Below are 14,622 nucleotides of genomic sequence, written 5' to 3' on the forward strand. Positions count from 1 at the left end.
GACCTGCATTTCTATTAGCAACCCTTTACATACTCTCTAAATAATTCCTTGAACCCAAGGTTTCAGCCATGAATAAAGGAAGCTGTGAGCTTGGTTTTTACTCATTTGTTTAAACAGACATGCAGTATAAAAAAACTTTATAAAAAATAGACTCTCAAATGAATAGGTTGACAGGTTTGAACAAGAACCACCACATTTGCAGATGTGCTTCAAGTCATTAACCTTACAGGTTCAGTCACTGCGTTTTACTGAAATAAATGGATCTGAATAGCTTAGCCACCAGGCAAACCTACCAATAGCCCACAGATGTTGCCCAGCATATTTCACTGAAAGTTTAAGAAACACCAGCTTCTCATTGGAAGAGTGACCCTGTAGGCACCTGTATCTAATAAGCTACTTAAAATCAACCTGTTTCTGTAGATCAGCAAGATTGGTTAGTAATAGCCATTCGCAGGTAAGAGTATAAAACACTTTCCCATATAAAACTCGAAGTTCCGTTCCTTGCTGCTTTCACAGTACTCACCTTAAGCCAGAAAAGGAGGAACACTGACTGGGGTGTCTCTACTGTAAGGCAATTTCCCACCTCACTCCTAAATTGGACTTTTTGAAACTTACATGGTAGGCAGTTGATTCAGCAGCTGACTGTCCACAGCCAGGAGCCTCGTTTAACTTTGACTTCAGTCTGCAATTGGAGCTAGGTTTGTTTACGGCAAGACCAAATTCTGCGCTAAACTGCCATGTCTTCACTTCAAGGGGAGGAATAGCCTTCCTTAAATTGAACCAGAAAATGAGGCTCTGGAGAAGCACGCACCGGAACGTACCCTACATTTACAGGGAGCAGTTCTGTGCCTTCAGAGACCTCAGCACATCTTGACATGTACTACATGGAAGCATCAGGCTCTTTCAGCTGTCTCACAGGCAGCCAGATCTCACCAGCCGATCTGCTGTATTTCTGAATTGTGGATGTGCCTCTGCCCTTTCTCTCATCCCCTTAAGCTTACAGACATCCACAAGTCAGCAGCTAAACAGCATGGTTTTACTGAAAGATCTAGTGCTGCCATTCTTTTTCCCAGTAAAATTCAAAGGAAGTAGGACTCAGCCTTTGTGATGATGTGGGCAGATCTCATTAAGAAAGTAGGCTCACCCACCTACTTGATATGGCAACGCACATCAAATACGGGCTTGACTTGACTGTTTTTTAGTCTCTCTAGACCCACCCTTGATACACAAGGAAGTTGAACAAAGCTCAACAGGGCCAAAGAATGAAGAAATATGTGCAGAAGTAATCTGTTATTTACACTGCTACAACAATTGTGCTAAACTCATGGTGCCATCATTATTCTCTTCTAGATTAGCTTTGGGTTTCTTCCGAGGTTCTTTTTCTACCACTGTCCCTGAAACTTTTTCTTGAACACACACACAAATGAGAAAAAAACATTGGTTGACTGGAAGGTGGGAATTGAAGAGGTATTCAAATAAAAACAGTCAGAAAAGCACTCCCAGATCAGCTAATTTAATTTCTGAAATAAATTATCCAGACAGGGTGGGGTTTTTTTCATTTCAGCACAGCTCACTGCAATGCCTACTGTGCTAGCCGTTAGGGCTGTTGTTATTCTGATTTGTATCCACCACTCTGTGTGGAAAGAACAAGAGAGGAAATTCAAGCAGCAGTTAAAGTGTCTGTACACTTCAGCCAAGAAACCTGGCAAGGGACAAGTGTGCAGCACAGGACAGAGAAGAGGTCCAACAAGACCCTGCAACAAGTACTCGGTTTATTTCTGACCAGCACCAATGTTCCTGCCGCCTGAAATTAATAAGAAACCAAAAAAAAAAGTTCTTAATTTTGAAGACAATTTTTGTTAGCAGTTTGTTGGTAAAGCACTTACAAGAAAATATTGCAAGGAGAGAATTCTCTAAAAAGCATCATGAGTTTTGTCAATATTTATTTCAACCTCTGCATCCAAACCAACTCTCCCTCCGTGTCCCTTCTAGCCACTTATCTTCCAGTTTCCCCTTATGAATAAAAGACTACAGATGTCGGGGAAGCTTCAGCAGGCTTTGTGTCTCATATGCAGCGCGCATCTTTGTTTTCACTTACCAATACAGCAGAACCAGGAAGACCACCAGCAAAGCCAGGGTGACCGTTGTACTATTCATTTCTGTGGAGGCAAATGCCAGGAGATCTACAGGCTCCATTTTCCTCCACTACAGCTCCAGCCTTGAGTGGTGTGAGTGTGTGTGCAGGAGGAAGTTTCCTCAAGAGCTGATAAAGCCTTCCACAGCTATATGAATGACATCTGCAACAAAACAGGAACCAAGAGAGCAAAACCACATCAAGTCAAGTACAAACTGCAAACCTTTCCTGTTCTCATCGACTGCACTCTCTGAGAGAACTTGAAGGTTCCCTGAATGGTAGGATGTAGCAATTTCCACCCCCCCACCGCTGTTGTTGACTGTCATGCCAGTAAATATTTACATACCCACTGCTTGAGACATCAGTGCTGTTGAATAGGTTTTAGACATCAAGTGTGGGGAACTGGGGAAGTATGGGGAAAAAAGAGGAGGAGAGAGCCTGACCACGGTACAGATCACAGAAGAAGAATATAAAGACCCTTCAGGGGTGCCCTGGCATACAAATAGTGGCATTCTCTGAAGTAACACAAATAGAACATTTCTGCAACATAAAACTTCATTAGCACTTAATCTCCAAACCGGTTATACTTTAAAAGAACGGAACAAAGTAAACTTTAAATTATCACAGCTAAAAGGAGGAATTAGGGGAAAACTCTTTGAATGTGACTACTAGAAGACATATATAGAAAGAAAAACTAATGAGCAGAAAAAAACAACTGTAGGACCAGGGTCCATAAGTCAGCATCTGTCACACCAGTTAACCCACACAGACAGCACTGTTTGGCTCTATCATCTCAGGTTCATGAGTACTACAGCAAATTTTCCTGGATCAATGCAGTGCCCCCCCTGGAGGTACCATTAACTAGCCTCTCCAGAGATACTTTGGCTACCCCTGCATTATATTTCTAGTATCAGGGTTAACATCTACTATCTCTGCATTGTGGCACAGTCAAGCTGTCACACTCCCTTGAACAACCTACACATGAACAGTCAAGCTTTGACTGCAGTTCAGGAAATGGTTTGTCCATAGTATATGAATTCCTCAGCTTCCTTCCATATTTTCCTGCCTGCAAACATCAATCCTGTTTCAAGCATCTGATCCAGTCCAATTAGAAAAATCAACCAGAAAGCAAACCTTAAAGCATTTCTATGAGAGAAGACCATCAACCTGTTACACTCAAAGTTACCAAATGCTATTATCAAAAAAATCTTCAGGATTGCAACATCAGCAGCAGCAGCAGCTTGCAAACAAACACTCTTCCCATGACAAAATTCCCCTAACTGTCCAATATCGTTTGTTACTTATGAAACTAGAAATATCCATATATGTACTGCAGCCTTCCCACCTACTCCATACAACCTATTCGAAAGTTAAGGAAATCAAAACTACCCAAAAAACTAGGTTTGTGAATTATATGGTAACCTTGAGAAACAGAAATTCTGCAACATCTGATTCCCATAACATACCAGGTGAAGAGTGGTTTCTTCTCATACAACCCCAAGATAATAGCTTAGATTTAATGTGCAAGCCTTCTCCAATATCACTGTATTACATTTTCAGCTCTTATCAGAGAAGTTAATAATATAGGTATCAGAAAAGTAAAGTCTCTAACACAATAGAATTTAATTTTAAGAAGATTTGGCTCTACTCTAACTGAATCACTGCTATTTTGGTTCTCTGTGCTTCACAACTGCATTAATTCCTTTCCAGCCTCAGATCTTTGCAGAATAAGTAAAAGGTGTTAACCAGCTCATCAGCTCCACAGAATAGCACGGTAGTTCACAGAAAACCTTGCTTATTGTATTAACAATGCTATTGCTATTCTGGGTCAATAACAGCTCTGCCGGTGTGCTGCTGCTGCCAAGTTCTTCAAGAACAACTGCAACAGGATTCAAGACCAGTGACGCAAGGAATTAATCAGTGGGCACAGGCCAATCCCAACCAGCAACTGATCCTGTGGCACTTGAAGAAAAAAAATTAAAATCAAATATCCATATGCATTAAAGTCTCTTCAAAAAAGAAACCCAATCACCACAAGTGTAGAAGGTAAGAAATAATATTCCAATTTCACTGTGCTTTAATTTACTTGGCTTTTTAATTAAAGGACATATTTATCTGCACGTAGAGGACTGATGACCTCCTATTAAAGTCAATGGCAAAACTCCTATCAGCAAACACAGAGTCAAGTACAGACCATACTTATTTTTTAAGTACACTGGAGCTTTTTCCCAGTCACACTGGGAGGTAGGTGGGATGAATAGTTCTTAAACACATACATTATGAAAGAAGATAGGCTCTCACATCAGCATCCAATTTGGAAGAGAACACATAATCAAGCTCCCAACAACAACAACCATCCTTTTCTGTTGTTGATCTTGGGGTTTTCTTTTTGTTTTGCTTTTTAAGCCTTGGCACCTGTTTCTTGCTGGAGGGTTTTAACTCGGCACCTCCAACCATTAAGAAGGGTGCATGCAGCATTGACTCTAAAACCCACCTGGAGCACTCACTCCTCACCGCAGACCCACTTGCAGTTATCATCCCAGAGTTAAGGATCTCAGCTCCGTGAAGGGTCACAAAAATCCACATGATGCTTTGTGGGGCCGGGGCGGGGGGGAAGGAGTGAGGGATGCAGACAGCAATGAAAACAGGCTATTTATTACTCCTTTGTCCAGTGTTCCCTTTCTCTTTACAGGTCCTTTACATGAGAAACACCATCCTAATTAACTAGTTAATAGCACAGATATTTTTCACCAACCTCCCAGTTCTTTTTGTGGAGCCGCGCTGGTAAGGCTGATTATGATAATGCTATCAAAGAACTATGGAGACAGATATGAAGTCCTCACTAACCGCATGCTGGAGGAAGCCAGAGACAAGCAGAAGTGGAAGAGAGCCTTTTCCTGTCAGACTGCTATGAGTCAGCAGCGCTATCTGCCTTTGCCTCCACAAGGCTTCACTCAAGATTGCATCTACCAAGGTTCACAGCTCCTTGACGCAGTGCCATCCGAGCTCTTCTCTCCTGTAGCAAGTAAAATCCACAGATCACCACCTTGTTCAACACAAACTTCAACAACAACAAAAAAACACATTTAACACAAACTTACACTCGAGACACCCATCCCATCCTTCAATCCCCAGCACTGCCATAACTGCAGCCTCGGAGCTCCCCAGCAAATGGCAGACCTACGAGACAGAAGCAGTTCAATCCTGAACAGCCAGAGCTTCAGTTTGCACAGACGTTTGCAGCAGTAAATACTAAAAAAGGGAAGTACATTATAGCATTCGAAGTGTGAGAAGTTGAAGTGTTCCTCCACTGAAAAAGAAAAAACCCAGCACACAGACAATCCAGGTTGTCCAGGAAGCCTTCATGCCTTAAAGCCCTGTCTGCTATAACTCCAGGAATATTTTCTGTAAATGCTCTTCCAAAACAATGCAATTCAACTTCAGAATGAATACAAGTGTGGCAACGAGCCTCAGCAATGCTTGACATACACAAGTATCGTTCCGACATGAGCTACAGAGCTTATTAAAAAAGCAGGATTATAGACCTTCTCAGTAGACCTAAATCACCTTAAGGATTTTGACCTGTCTTCAAAGCATATCAAATGGAAAATGTAGTCTTGTGTATTTCAGAGGCTAATGACTAACCGGCTAGACTAACCACGAACTCCTGCTAATGACCAAATTCAACTCCTCTCAAGCTATTCTACCTCGTGTGTTTTAGGTCTGTAATAATCTAATTAAGGCTGAGCCACACCAACTTTACGATAGATGAAGGAAGTCTAGAAAGGTGTGAAGTTTTAATTTTACAACAGTTCTTCTCTATAGAAATTTATAGTCTTCAGAAAAGGAAATTCGGTTATGTAGACAGCTTAGCCACAAAATACTGCAAATGAAATACCACAGAACAGCTTAAAAAAAACATGAGATTAATCAGAGACTAGTTTATGTATAAGCTTTAACAAAGCCCATGTACAAAACTGTGTAAGTATATATGATATTAATTTATCTTAAAGACAAAAACCTTTCCAAAGCCAAAATGAATTCTTTACATCTTTAAGGTAGACCAATCAAAAAGATCAAATACAGATTTCACAAAGAGATTTTTTATATTTAAAACAACCTTAATAGTCAAAGTACAGGGAAATTAATGTATTGGAATAGAGGGATTTAGTGGCTGTCTATGACTTCATTATTACTATCCCTGTTCAAGGATTGACCAAGCAGATTAATCAGATGATTTTGTACTCCTGCATGATAAACTATGACAAACTACTCAACAGACAGACCGCCGAGGCATCGAAGTCCACTTGTAAAGATCCTGCTCTGCATTCAAAATGGATGGGAGCACCAAAAGGACACCATGGGCTCATGGAAGATTCTTGAACCACCTTGAATAAAATCACTCCAATGAACTGGATCTCGAAAGGCAAACACGGTAGCTCTGAAACCACACTGAGGAAGCCGCTTTCATGACACTTCCTACTGAGAAACAGAAAGACACACTTTTATACTTAAATTGTTTCTCCAAGTCAGAACCTGGTTATATTAACCTAAATGCTTCTCAGAAAACAGGCACCTAGCTTAAAATTCTAGGAAAGCTAAAATACATTGCAAACTGGTACTTCACTAACAAATTTAATCTTAGCTAACTAAAAGTTACGGTACTTCAAACTCAGTCAATATCACAGGGGCTAAAAAACTCATTATGCTAACTAAATGTAGTGCTGCTGTACTAAGTCCCCTCTAAAGCAACAAGCTGTGAGATATCCTAGTTATTTCAAAGAACTCCACTTAGAAATAGCACAGATTTCGTGGTCAAAAGGAATGACAGTTTCTTCCTCTTGCTGTGAGAGCTCGGAATGAGTTTCTAAAATAAAGTTACCTTTGCTAATAGTGACATTAAGATCTTGCAGCCCCAGTGAAATTCCAGAGAAAGCAGAAATTAATGTAACATCTGCTGCCCATGGCCAGGCATTTCTAAGCAAATGGACTTTATTAAATAATCGGTAACTTGTTTATATTTCTATAGCTTGCTTTAGAAACATTGATTGATTCAAGCAATCCTATAATTTCATTGTCCTATAAACTTGACTGGAGATAAGTAAGGATTTATGTTCATGGATCAATAGCTCCACATTGACAGCAAAAGCCAAAGAACCCTGCCTAGACTAGTCTTGCAGTTGCAGAGAGCCATATAAATGTTTGCCTTTGTAACAATATCATGGTAAGAACCAGTAAGTTATAACTTCTTCTGTGAAGTTCGGTTTTTAAACACCATGAAAAAAACCCTATCCTTCTTTGTTTGATTGAAAAGCTACTCTAGATAGCAAACTCAAGGCTTGAATTCTCCAAACTGTGTTTCAGTGCTGAACCACAGGTCAAAAGAACTGTGAAAAATTTAACAGAAGCACCTTGTTCTATAACTTAATTAACTAAGCTGTGCTTATCAACTTCTTTTTCATCCATTAGCTCATGGGATTGATACCAAAACATATAAAGCCCAGTCCTTTTCTGCACTTTGCAAAGAGGAAGATGTAGAACGCTGGTTTTCCCCAATTAACAGAAATATTTTGAGAGCTCAGTGTGCTCTCTGTAGCTACGACATTCCCCACCTTACCTCTCCAGTTTGCAGTTCAATAATTCTATTGTGGAATCCTTTCAATACGATGAAAAGAGATTTCTTTAGAGAAAGATTACACATGGCCTCCTTAAAAGCGGGGCGCCCGCCTTGGAGGCAATTGGCCACAGCAGTGCAATGGCTCCTGGATTGCCAGCTGGAGAAACCCTGGCCATTGCATCCTTCAAGTTGCCCTAACGGGAGAAGGGGAGTCGAAGAACAAATAGAAAGGACAAAGGGGAGAACAGCAGCCAAGAAGAGGCAGATCTGACCATCCTGGCACGGGAGGGCAGCCGCCGCCATCCGCCCTGCCTTCTGCCTGTGAAAAGGACAAGCCAAAATCTGGATGAACGTGCTGCTCAGTACCTCTTTCAAAAGCACCAGACGATTGCTGATGCAGACCACCAGCAGCCTGCACACGTGCCCTGGAGATGGGCTGCCAGGACCAGGAGCGAGAATGGGAGCTGAGGGCAACCCCCACGCAGACCAGCCCTCACCAAGGGGTGCAAGGCCCACCGGGCTGAACGTAAGAGGCAGGTAACAGGGTCCATCGGCACAGCAAGGGGCGAGCCAGGACCGGGGGCCAGCCAGGGGGTCAAGTCAGCAAACTGAAGCCCCAGACCCAACCTTCAGTGGGGTTCCCGGGCCCATGGGCAAAGTGTGTAGGTGGGGGGGTCTCAGGTGAGGCCAGTCAGGACAATTAAGATCTACTGGTGCCCTCAGGGACCTGACAGGCTCAGTATTCAGGCCTGGAACAGGTAAAAAGATAATGACAGACACAAGGGAGCAGGGTATTTGAAAGAGTAGATTCGCTAATACGACACATTTATTGATACCCTCAACTCCAAATGACAAAAGGGAGAAGGCACCAAAAGTCACAAAAACCTTGAACCTCAGATGAGGTAAAGAAGCATGCTTTGAGGCCCACCACTGTTTTCTCAAATAGCACGTGCTTCCAGAAGAAACCCCACAGATGTGAACAGAGAACATTCCCATGAGTTATGGTCCTTAGGCTGACCAAGAATGTTAGAATCAGGTCTCATCTGGGAACTGTGGGCAGTATCAGCTCTGCCTTTATGCTTTATCTCTAACTGTTTAAAATCAGAGGAATTGGATGCAATTATCCCGCCGAGATGAATAAGAAAGCAAAAAGAAAGAGCAAAAGAATGTACAATGGATTAGACAATACAAACATGCCAAAACCAGGACAGGCATTACAACTTGGGTACTACCACCATCTAGTCTCAGCACAGAAGAGCTAGTAAGCTGGCACAAAGGAAAAAGAAAGGTGAAAATCCAGCAAGTCAGGATTTTTAGTTGCCACAGTATTGATTTTCATACTTCAAGAAGCCCAGAAGTTATTAGTCTACATCCACGTGTAGAAAGGCAATACGACTGCAGAGACTCAACCTGGCCATTCAAAGTAATCACTGAGGACCAATCCCGGTTCTTCAGCAATTCTTTAGCGGCATCCACAGAGACTCTCTTTTAGGCTGCAAAAACATCCCTTCACGGGACAAGTTCTCCTGGAGAACATTAGGTGCAGGGTTTGGTAATGCTGCTCTGACTCCTGTAGACAGGCAGGGGGAGGTTGGTGCCCTGTTGCTTCTCTTGCCTTTGAAACTGTTCCCCATGGTAAGTATTTCAAAATGCCAATAACTGCAGTGTGAACAATCGTGCTGGATATTTTCAGATAGCAGTAAGAACACAAAACATATGGCGCACTGGAGCCCACAGAGCCGTGACAGGAACACATATATTACCTTCACACTGCTGGGCGAATCTAGGGGCAATATAAGATACATTGCAAAGCCTTATCTTCACTCATGCCCCTATCCAGGGGATATTCACTGCCTAAATTTATGCATCACATGATAAATAATTCTTGGTAGATCATGCCCAATATTCCCAAAGGCCTTCTTACCCATATGAAAGGGAGCACAGATAAATAACACGGAAATTGCAGCCCCTTACATGCCGCAGAAGAGCACATGTAACATACGGATGGCTTTACTCTAGTTCAGCCTTTTGTGCTCTTCCATTCATCGCTTTTTTGCTGCAGTCCTTTCTGCTGACCCCTTGTACACTAATTCACCAAATCAGAAATCCCTTCAGCTCTCTCAAATATTCTCAGCAGATATGTTGTAACACGGACATGCAGAACTGGTGAGGGGGCAGAAAAAGAAAAAGTGAAAAAAACAAACTTACACAATCACAAAACCAGCATTTGCAAATCTCAAGTTCTTACTGCAAGTCTTGGCGTAGTTCAGGTTTTTGCCAAAGCACTAGTTCTTCATTTGTGCAATTGTGACAAATACAGGTTTTACTGGGGGCAAAGACGGTCAAGCCCTCAAAGCAAGGAAAAAAATGTTCCAAAGCTGTGAAACTCAAAGGATCAGGGCTAAAATACTAATTAAACTATTTTAATGGCTCAATTAAAAAAAAACATGTTTTCCTGCAGTCTCATGAATCTGAGAGTAAATTTGTGATTTCTGAATGCTTGAGGTTAGCAATACTTGCAAAAGGGCGCGAACCCAATAAGCTGACCTGCTAGCCATGGGAAGAGGGGTTAAGTGGAAGACTAAATAATGTGAAATACGAGTTGAAACAGCGAGAAGAACTTACTCTCAACAAGATTTCAACCCTGCTGACACTCATGTTAACTTACTCTCTCAGATTGAAACGTAGATGGGATCTGAGCCTAAGGTTCACAGTGAGTCCAGCCTCCTAGCTCCTTCCGACCTTCTGCTGCCTTCTACCAAGAGGCAGATAAGCACAACCTTAGACTGTGGCTGGGCTAGTGCAAAAATGAAATATGTATCCTTCTCAGTTTCCCTGAAATTACAAATAAAAAAAAAAAAAACCCAGGGAACAAAACTTTTAGCTATCATACCTTATCTTTTTACTGGCTGCTGATCAGAGCTAAGGTTTGTGGAAAACCATGGCTCTGTGACAATCTGAGAGGACCACTTTGTACTCGCCACAGAGCCTAACAGTGTCTTCAAGCTCCAAGAGTCTCGGGGGTTATTTTTAAACAATTCTTAGAAGTTTCTTTCTACTCTGAACATGCTGCTGCTTTCTTTACCTTCAGCCAATTAAGTCCAACAAGCTCGAGTGAGCAATTGCAATGATAAATCAGCTCTAGTATGAGCATGGCAGGCCTGGCAACTGTCCACTTTTAAGTTCAGCTCTTCTTCCTCACCATCCATTTGAAAGTATTCAATTTAACTCAGAACACCACTACCTGCAGACACTTCTCCCTCGCCCAGCTCTGATGGTTACACTCACATACCACCCGAACTGGCATGATGGGATCTCTGGCCCAGCACAGAGTCCTACAGCCGTCAACAAAAATTTAAACTAGGTGCATTGGAAGAGATGCAACTCAGAGAGCCAGACCTGTCGGACAGGTACCCCAACGTATGAGGTACTGTCTCCTTAAGAGCCCCTGTTCTGTCTGCGGCAGTTTGGGCTAACTGGAGAAGCCGGCAACTATCCGGCAAAGGAGCTGGGACTACTTCAGGCAGCCCAGGGACAGTGGGATGTTAGGATGAACTGTAATTCATTTATCTTATATTCGTAAGCAAAGTGACACATGAATGCAAGATGCCAGATGGAGCAAGCTGACTGGAAATGGAGAAGAGCCTGGGGTTTCAGATGGGACCTGTATTTACGCAAGACTAGAAGCCGAGGGCAGAAACAGCAGAGACTCCGCACGGGACAAAAGCCTCACCGCACATTTGATAAAATAGAGTTTCTTCCAGTCACCTTTACCTTGGTTTCCCTTGACCAAGTCTGTAAAGCAGTGCGGCACCAAACGAGGAAAGTGGGTGCTGGGAGGGGCCTTTGCAGATGCACAGGCGTTATTTTAATGGTGTAGCAAGGAATGGCATTTTTGTAAGTCTGGTGCAGGTAGATGCACTCTGTCCCTGCGTGATGCTTTTAGCTCCCTGGATGGAAAGCACCGACTCCAAGGGTAAAATATTGTTTTTCTCTTAGTATATGTAACTCCAATTAACCTTATTGGAGCATTGTGGGTACACTGAGAAGATTACACTTCTTAATGTGCAGTTACAGCTGTATTGTAAATGCAACATTACACGCTTTCTATTATGGTTCAAGACCGCTACACTCTTCAAGACTGTTATAAACCTCAGAAAACAGGGGTTTATAATGGAAACACTGAAACACTCAACTCTAAAAGCCCCGGCAGAGAGGAAATATAGCTATAAATTCAGCTTCTGTTTTCCAGCATATACATTGACAAGGTATGAATAATATGTATTTCTACACTTAGAACAGACAGATGTACACATTGCTCAGGGTAACCTTTGCTGTAAAAGTGGAGGATGGAAAGAGCTCAAAGAGGAAAGAGCAACCTTTTGTCTTGTCTTTTACAGAGTTACTGCAATTGCAATAATGACATAAAAATAGCAACTGAAATTTAGTAGCCTGTGCAGCGGGGTTGGATTCTGAATGCACTTTTTTTTAAAAGGGTGGGTTATGTTTCTACGGTCAGCAAGAAAAAGACACGATGCCCCCCAAACCCTTCAGCCTCCTTTTTTTAAAAAAAAGAATTGGCTATTTGGATACTGTTCAAATGACATTGCAAATCAACTTGTTATCCGTTGCAAAAATGCATATTCTCTATATATTCTCTCCATATGCTTTTCTACATATAATCTGGTCCCTAGCTTCTTAACACTACCAAGGAGCAAAATTTGGACTAGCAATTACTGGACTTGCCAACGTAAAATGACCCCAGTCTGTTTGGCAAGAGAAAGATGGGCAGGCAACTGTACTATCATTGGGGCTGTGGCATTTGGGAATTTCTTCAGATATTAATAGCAACGGCAGGGGTGGGTCAATATAATCCCATTAGCCACATCACGCTGTTTGACTTCTGATATGTATGAGGAAAGAAAAACAAAACCGACACAATTGCTTTTTGGGAGGTACGCTGATGTTGGGTAAATAGGAAAACCCATGCCTGTTTTAGACATTGCAGCCCGACCGGCAGATGGGGAAAGGTGGAGTAGGCAGGTCCGTGCATTTTGCTGGCACAGCCCTCCCCTCCAGGAGGGAGCAGGGAGAGGCACCCACCACTGCTGCTGCCCACACAGGGCTCAGCGCAACAGGAGGTCCCACCACCACCATCCTCCTCCTCAGGCACCTGCTCTGCCCCAGGGTTTTGGTGGCATCCCTGGCCACGCCGCTGCTCTGGAGACAGAGCTGCCAGCCCTGCAGTGGCCGTCAGCGCCTGGGTTAAGCTGGTGTATGTGGTGTCAGCATACAGGGAAATACCCAGAGGTTGCAGGCAGATATGGTCCCCCATTTTTTATATTAGTGCTGCTCACATTTGGGAAAGTTTCTTGAATGTGAATTCAGATTCAGTGCCACTGCCCCCATAAATTATTTTCTATTATTACCTACATATTAGCTGTGTCTCTAATACTGTAAACAGAGAGAACATCAGGTATGCCAGAAGTCTATGAGGTGTATGAACGTGAAAAGCAGCCCACGAGCCCTCCCCACTACAGCAGCTGGGGTTTTTTTAAGGTAATGGATTAGTCACAGAAAGTTTAGCAATTCTTACCAACACCTCTAACATTAGCTACAGCAGCCTCATTTTAGATGTATATCCCCTCCTTGTGGGTAACCTTTCGAGGGCACTGCGTTTAACATTTCTGCGTGTTTGATTCGTGAAGGACACCTGCTCGTTAACTTTCTGCTTTCTGCCTTTCCATACGACAGCAGCACAGTGCACAAACCCAACATGCCCAAGAGCCATACCTCCACATTCACCCAGAGGTGCCAAGTCTCCGAGCAGGACAGGAATTGCCTCATTGTCCAGACCTGTTCAGCATTTGGCAGTGTCTGCGGAGATTAACGGCAAAGGTACTTTATTACCATTAAAAGGGCAACGCAATTCCCAGCAGAACTGAGAACTGCCTTTCACATCTTCTCTAGGGTGACACCTTTACTGGGGCTGACTCCTGTCTTTGCTTCCACTTTTTCCATTTAAATAGGTTCTTGCATCAGTAGCCTTAGCTAAAGTCTTCAGCGTGCCCACTGCTTGCTGTCCCACCCCAGAAGCAGTAGCTGAGAACCAATGTCACTGGCTGTAAGTAGTACATACAGCAAAACTGCAGTCTTCAGCATAATTAGTAAACTATTTGTAGGAAAGGACCACCAGGGTATAACTGTGCCATTGAACCCAGTCCCATCGGGGATCACCATGTGATGTATGTTCAGCCCTGGAAGGCAGCAGGTTCAGCACCCTCCTGCAAAGTATTTCCCAAAACTCTCTGGCAAATTTACACTCAGGTGTAAGTACCAACATCTTCCCAGGCACCTACTTGTCAGAGGATCGCAGCCAAAATGTTGAGGAGTGTTTTACCTGACGCACGAAGTACACAAAGCCATTTCTCCTCCCTGTGCTGTCCTGACCGCTGCTGTTTTATTAAGCAGCAGCATGAAACTGAAACATTTCCAGGGATTTTCACTGTAGTCACCTGCGCAGCCTGAGACTTTCGGTTGCCTCCAGTTCAGCAAACAGCAGAAACACTGGAACAAGGAAACGTACACAGGCAAAGACTGTTGCAAGCCACTTACGCAAAATTTGTATTTGGCTATTTCTCTCTACTAAGACCTAGAAAGCTAACTTAAAAGGAAAAAAACTAAAAATAATTTTAAAAGCAAGCTTAAATTCAGCAAGAAGCTGGATGTTATAAGACCCTTATTCACTAGAGAAAGATTTCCAGTCCCTATAGGGAGTGGGATTCCCTCCCCCACTTTCTTCTAAGATTGAATGATTATTTATTCCCGCTAACCTTTACATAAAGGAGCCAACAGCCACACTTCTAACCAC

The 14,622-nt window shown here is 42.8% G+C and overlaps 1 protein-coding gene across 1 annotated transcript in view; it reads right to left on the reverse strand.

Annotated features, from left to right (window-relative positions):
* The window catches only part of TBXAS1 (thromboxane A synthase 1 (platelet)), a 230,740-nt gene extending 228,544 nt beyond the window's left edge, over positions 1-2,196 (reverse strand). The window contains exon 1 of the mRNA XM_009577010.1: positions 2,099-2,196. Within this exon, the coding sequence (XP_009575305.1) occupies positions 2,099-2,196 (98 nt within the window). The remainder of the gene's footprint in view (positions 1-2,098) is intronic.
* Between the last annotated feature and the right edge of the window lie 12,426 nt (positions 2,197-14,622).

Source organism: Fulmarus glacialis, unplaced genomic scaffold, assembly GCF_000690835.1.
Source record: "Fulmarus glacialis isolate BGI_N327 unplaced genomic scaffold, ASM69083v1 scaffold7834, whole genome shotgun sequence".
Lineage (NCBI taxonomy): Eukaryota > Metazoa > Chordata > Aves > Procellariiformes > Procellariidae > Fulmarus > Fulmarus glacialis.